Source organism: Crotalus tigris, unplaced genomic scaffold (genome assembly GCF_016545835.1).
Source record: "Crotalus tigris isolate CLP2741 ecotype Arizona unplaced genomic scaffold, ASM1654583v1 scf7180000024368.101380, whole genome shotgun sequence".
NCBI lineage: Eukaryota > Metazoa > Chordata > Lepidosauria > Squamata > Viperidae > Crotalus > Crotalus tigris.
Window position 1 is genome coordinate 78857 of NW_024100537.1, and position 6156 is coordinate 85012.

The 6156-nt window shown below is 48.4% G+C and overlaps 1 protein-coding gene across 2 annotated transcripts; it reads right to left on the minus strand.

Annotated features, from left to right (window-relative positions):
* Positions 1-1345: 1345 nt before the first annotated feature.
* On the minus strand, positions 1346-5924 carry LOC120301121 (NAD(P)(+)--arginine ADP-ribosyltransferase 2-like). 2 transcript variants are annotated; one of them, XR_005554810.1, is made up of 4 exons: positions 5682-5924; positions 2747-3416; positions 2228-2461; positions 1346-1563 (listed from the first exon to the last, which is right to left on the minus strand). XR_005554810.1 is itself a non-coding variant. In XM_039327826.1 (3 exons), exons 1-3 carry the CDS (start codon positions 5799-5801, stop codon positions 2370-2372), a joined length of 882 nt encoding a protein of 293 aa, XP_039183760.1. In that variant the 5' UTR covers positions 5802-5924; the 3' UTR covers positions 2040-2369. The 2 variants fall into 2 exon arrangements, 1 of the variants encoding a protein (XP_039183760.1); XM_039327826.1 differs by lacking the exon at positions 1346-1563 and having other exon boundaries at positions 2040-2461.
* Between the last annotated feature and the right edge of the window lie 232 nt (positions 5925-6156).

Consider the following 6156-nt stretch of genomic DNA (forward strand, 5'->3'; position numbering starts at 1 on the left):
GCCTGTGGGCCGGTTGTATCGTACAGCGGCCACGCCCACCCCAGCTCCAGCCATGCAAACAAAAGTCGCGATACATCGCGACACGTCACGTGACGTGGTGAGTCTGACACCCATGATCTAAAGCAGGGGTGTCAAACTCTCAAGGTCATGTGATGTGTCCCACTATAGCGTGACTTTTTTGCCATTACCGGCAATGGGGTGGGCGCCGTTTCGCTACAATGCATCCGACCCATGGGCCGGCAGTTTGACACCCCTGATCTAAAGGGTGACATGATAGCAGTCTTTCAGTACTTGTGGGTCTACCCCAGGGAGAAGGGGGTCAACTTTTTTCCCAAAGCACCTGAAGACAGGGAAAGAAGCAATGGATAGAAACTAACCAAGGAGAGAAGCAACCTGGAACTAAGGAGAAACTTCCTAACAGTGAGGATGATTAGCCAGTGGAACTGCTTGCCACCAGATGTTGTGAGTACTCCATCACCGGAGGTTTTCAACAAGAGACTGGACAGCCATTTGTCCAGAATGGTGTAGGACAGACATGTCAAACTCGTGACATCACGTGATGTCACACAATGTATTGAAGCTTTTTCCCCATTGCCGGCAATGGGGTGGGTGTGGCTTCATCATGACGTCTCCGGCCCGCGGGCTGGCAGTTTGACACACCTGGTATAGGATCTCTCGCTTTTGCATGGGGGGTTGGACTAGAAGACCTCAAAGGTCCCTTCCAACTCTGTTATTCTTATTCAGAATGGTATAGAGTCTCCTGCATGATCAGGGGATCGGACTAGAGCTTCATTGTTTCTTCCGACTCTGTTATTCTTTTAAAGATCCCGACTCAGGATCCAGCTTTCTGGGTCTCGCTTTTCTTTGAAGAAGAACGTTCCAATCAACAAATGTAACAGCCCTCCCCCATTCAGATCTGATTCATATTTAGGAAGGTGTCCCATCTTGCAGTTAAAGCACCTCAGCCACCAATCTCCCTCCTCCATTGCAGAAACTCACACAGGGCCCGGGCACAGCTATGGGTATTGATTTATCCAGAGGGAGCTCCAATCTGAATCTCTTCTTTCCCTGGGATCGCCCTCTCCAGTCATACACACACACACACACACACACACACACACCTGTTCCATTCCCCTTTCTCGGCTGAGGATGTTGGGGGAATCAAACGTGAGTGTGACATCAAATTTTAGGCTTTATTATTAGCTTTTTAGATTGGCACCCATGCACCTTTTGTATCTTTGCAGTCCCTTCGTGGTCGCCAAATTGCCAAACGAACCAGTTCAGATCCGTTCTTTCTTCGAAGTCGGGAGAGAAGCGATGAGCGAAAATCAAGACACGAGGCAAACTGATTATGGAAAGGAAGTTCTGTTTATTTCCTAATAACAGCAACAGGGGTGGTCTTGGGGGCAGCAAGCAAATTGGGTTTGTTGGTGAGTGAATGTTTATGCTTCTGAGTTCTTTGTTATCGACATGTAAATTTGTGTTCTTTCCATGTTCTTTGAGATAATACTCCATTATAGGTTTTCCTTTTGTTGTGTATGATGTTGTGGCTGATCCTTGGGGCTAAGGGAAATGAAAGTATAAGTGTGTGTTTTTTTTCTAATTTAGCCCTAACCTACGTAATCAGTTTAAGTTCTTTTATCTAGTCAGCCTGTGTTTTCAGAGATTGCTTTGTTATGCAATGTTTTCTGAATGGGACTCCAGTTTTATGAATGGGCAACATTCTTTTGAATGAAACATTGTTTCTCTAACTCAGTGGTTCTCAACCTTTCTAATGCCGTGACCCCATAATACAGTTCCCCATGTTGTGGTGACCCCCAAGTAGGTGTGGCCACCAATAAGAGGGAGTAGGACAGCTAGGGAAAAGGGGAAAAAATGGCGGACAGCATGGTTTGGCGACCCCCGTGAAATGGTCGTTCGACCCCAAATGGGGTCCTGACCCACAGGTTGAGAGCCACTGCTCTAACTACACCTGTGGGCTGTCTTGGTGGAGGAAAGACAGGTGATGTTTTTTCTGCCTATTCTTATCTTTTCTTCTCTTTTGGGAAATCATCCTTGGGGAAATATTTTGTTTTGGGGAGGAGGTTCCCTTCACACTAATTTTTTTTTCTCCTTTGAGTCAGAGCCATTTCTTTCAATGGGCCCAAACTAGCCTTTTCATTAACCAAACCGTTGGGCTGCCTTCCAAACTCCCTGCTTAAAGCTGCAAAGCGCCCAGAATAATCACCTTTTTGGAGTTGCCTGAAATTCTTGCAATTCATCTTGTCAGCGGGGCAAAAAAAAAAAAAGGCCACTTTCTTGCAAAGATATTTTGCGTGTCACACTTGGTCTCCTTTCTAGGGACACTCTCTCCGTAGATGACCAAGCTGTCAGAGGCTTCCTAGAGACCCAAGGATGCTCCAGGTTAGAAGGAGAACCCACAGAAGGAAGGACATCCCCATCGGAGTTAAGAGGCCTGCAGCTGTGGAAACAAAAAGGGGGTGAGGGGCAGAGAGGTTAGCGTGGCAGCGAGTGAAATATTTATTCATTTGGGGCAGCCGCCATGGACGCTGGTAGGCGAGCTCCATCTTCTGCATTCGGTTTCGCTCTGCTGGGGTCCCTGGAAAGGGTAAAAAGTCGCCCTGTAGGGGCGACGAGCAAGGAGATCCACCTGGAACTGAGGTAGTTCTGCAGCAGCGTCAGGTATGGCCAAGAATCTCCCTGGGACCCCTGAACCCCAAAGTTCTCCTTTCTTCCCGCCTCTTACCATTCAGGACTTCACAGTTGCAGCGGCTGAATACACCCCGGGACTCTAGCCTGACGAAGACCCCCTTTGTGGTCTCCTGGGAGATCACGGTGAATGTCTCATAGGGCGGGATGAGAACTTCCTTTTGATCCTTGTGGTATGAGAAGTCGTAAATGGGCACGCCGTAGCAGGTCTTGATGGAGAAGAGGGTGTCCTCGCCAAATGTTTGGGCCACCTTTTTGTCCAACGAGGAGGAAGCGAACTGTCCGAAGCGAACCACCTCGTCGGAGACCGTGAAACGGATCCCTTTTATCCCGCGGAAGACCTCATAGCATCTGTCCTCGGTCCTCTTGGCCTGGAGAGCCTTGGTCAGGAGAAAGAAGAAGTGCTTGAAGGCAAATTGGTCGTAAGAAGTTTGGGATTTCCCAGCTTCTCGTACGGCGGTGTTGAAATCTCTGTACAGGTCGTCTCCAATTGTGTAGGCCACAATCGCCGTGCCATAAATGGGATCGAAGCTGCCGACCGTTTGGCCAAGGCTGTCCCAGTGGCTTCTGGCCATTTCCCAGGTCTTACTATACTTTCCCTCCAAAGGGATAGTTCCCGACTTCTGCCCCGTGAAGCTGCAGTCAATATACTGGTCGTCCACAGAGTCGTAGAACATGGTGAGGGATATCTCTGACAGACACAACACCTGTCCGGGAAAAGAGACGGTGAGGAAGGACACGAGGGAAAGAAAAGAGTCCAACAGGGGGTGACGCCAACCTGAACTCGGTTGTCTTTTTCAGCCCCCGAAGGAGCATGCGGGGGAAGGTAGAGTAAAGGGGTTCCTGCTGGTTTAGTCCTGTCCGACACTTGGGGCAGGTGTTGCTCTCTGTTTCGTTGAACGAGCATCATCCGAAGATGTTTCTTTGGTTACGTGGGCCGGTCTGACATCACGGAGCGCTGCTACCTTCCCATCTGAGTGGTACCTATTTATCTACTCGTCTTGACAGGGATTCGGACTGCTAAGTTGGCAGGAGCTGAGGTGAGGATGGGAGCTCGCCCCATCTTGTGCTGCTTGGTTTTCGAGCCCGGGCTGCCGGTTTTCGAGCCGACAAGCCCAGCCTCTTAACCTCTGAGCCTGGGCACGTGGAAAAAGAGCCAGAAGAAAATCATGATTGGGACCCCTGGTGGCGCAGTGCTTAGAATGCAGCATTGCAGGTCAACTCTGCCTGCTGCCAGCAGTTCGATGCTGATGGGCTCAAGGTTGACACAGCCTTCCGTCCTTCCGAGGTTGGTAAAATGAGGACCCAGATGGTTGGGGGCCATAGGCTGACTCCTTCCTTCCTTTCTTCCTTCCTTCCTTCCTTCCTTCCTTCCTTCCTTCCTTCTTTCCTTCCTTCCTTCCTCCTTCCTATCTCCTTCCTTCCTTCCTTCCTTCCTTCCTTCCTTTCTTTCTTTCTTTCTCTTTCCTCCCTTCCTCCTTTCTCTTTTCTTTTTTCTTTCTCTCCCTTCTCTCTCTCTCTCTGTTTCTTTCTTTTTTCTTCCTCCCTTCCTCCTTTCCTTCCTATCTTCTTTCTTTTTCTTTCTTTATTTCTTTCTTTTTCTCTTTCCTTCCTTCCTACTTTTTGATTTTTTTCTGTCCCTCCTCTCTCTCTCTTTTTCTCTTCCTTCCTTCCTTCCTTCCTTCCTCCTTCCCTTCCTCCCTCCCTCCCTCCTTTCCTTCCTATCTCCTTTCTTTTCTTTCTTTCTTTCTTTCTCTTTCCTTCCTTCCTGCTTTCTCTTTTCTTTCTCTCCCTCTTTCTTTCTTTCTTCCTCCCTCCCTCCTTTCCTTCCTATCTTCTTTCTTTCTTTTTCTTTCTTTTTTCTTTCTTTTTTCTCTTTTCTTCCTTCCTACTTTCTGTTTTTCTTCCTTTCTTTCTTTCTTTCTTTCTTCCTTCCTCCTTCCCTCTCTCCCCAAATATATATATATATTTGGCTCTCTCAATGTCTTCTCCACATTTTATATGTCTTCACAATATTCCTTTTTTAAAAAAAGGTTTTTAAAATATTTTTATAATGATGGTTCCTATGGGTCTGTGGCTTTATTGGATTGTTTACAGGCCACAAAGGGATGCTTTTAGTGGGATGGGGATTGCCAGCATCCCAGAAGAAGACCCTTACAGAATCACAGAATAACTGAGTTGGAAGGGACCTTGGAGGTCATCTAGTCCGACCCCCTACTCAAGCAGAAGATCCTGACAGAATCATAAAATGACAAGAGTTGGAAGGGACCTCGGAGGTCCTCTAGTTTGACCCCCTGCTCAAGCAAGAGACCCTTATAGAATCACAGAAGAGCAGAGTTGGAAGGGACCTTGGAGGTCATCTACTCTGACCCCCTTCTTGAGCAGAAGACCCTGACAGAATCAGAATAACAAGAGTTGGAAGGGACCTCAGAGGTCATTTAGTCCACCCCTTCTGGAGCAGGAGACCCTGACAGAATCGCAGAGTCGGAAGGGACCTCAGAGGTCATCTAGCCCCACCCCCTACTCAAGCAGGAGACTCTTAACAGAATCACAGAATGAGTTGGGAGGGACCTTGGAGCAACCCCCAAGACGGGTGAGCTTGTGGCCTCCGTGGCCTGGAGGGACACCCCCTCCAGGACACCCCTCCAGGCCACAGAGGCCACAAGGTCAAACCCCCCCCCCACACACACACAAAGCTCCCTGACCTGGGCCGAGTTTAGATGGCCTCAGGGTGGCCCCAGGTGGGGGTTTGTCTTCCGCACCGTCTCTTCTTTTTTTAAACCCAACTGCACTCTTAAAAACAGGAAGTGGCTTTTGTATCAAGGAGAGATTTTGTGTGTGTGTGTGTGTGTGTGTGTGTGTGTGTGTGTGTGTGTTTGTGTGAAAGCTGCCTGTTCCAGCAAAAAAACCCCACCCACCCACCCCCCATTTAAAGAGACAGAAACTCCCATTGATTGCTGCCCCATTTGTACCTGCAAAGGTCTGGGCAGGAGTCCGATCAGACACAGCAGCCGGACCGTCTGGATGGTCTCCATGGGGAGAAGCGAGGAGGAAGCGTCCAACCCGACCACCTGAATAAAACGTTGAACCATTGACGTCCCACCGATAGAAGGGAATCTTTTTAGCTCAGGGTGGAAATGAGAGGGGGGGGTCCCTGGTGCCCTCTGAACTGGATGGTTTCCTTAGGGACATTTCATGACCAAACTAGCTAGCATCATCAGTGCTAGAAGAGAGGAGGAGGAGGAGGAGGAGGAGAAGAAGAAGAAGAAGAAGAAGAAGAAGAAGAAGAAGAAGAAGAAGAAGAAGAAGAAGAAGAAGAAGAAGAAGAAGAAGAAGAAGAAGAAGAAGAAGAAGAAGAAGAAGAAGAAGAAGAAGAAGAAGAAGAAGAAGAAGAAGAAGAAGAAGAAGAAGAAGAAGAAGAAGAAGAAGAAGAAGAAGAAGAAGAAG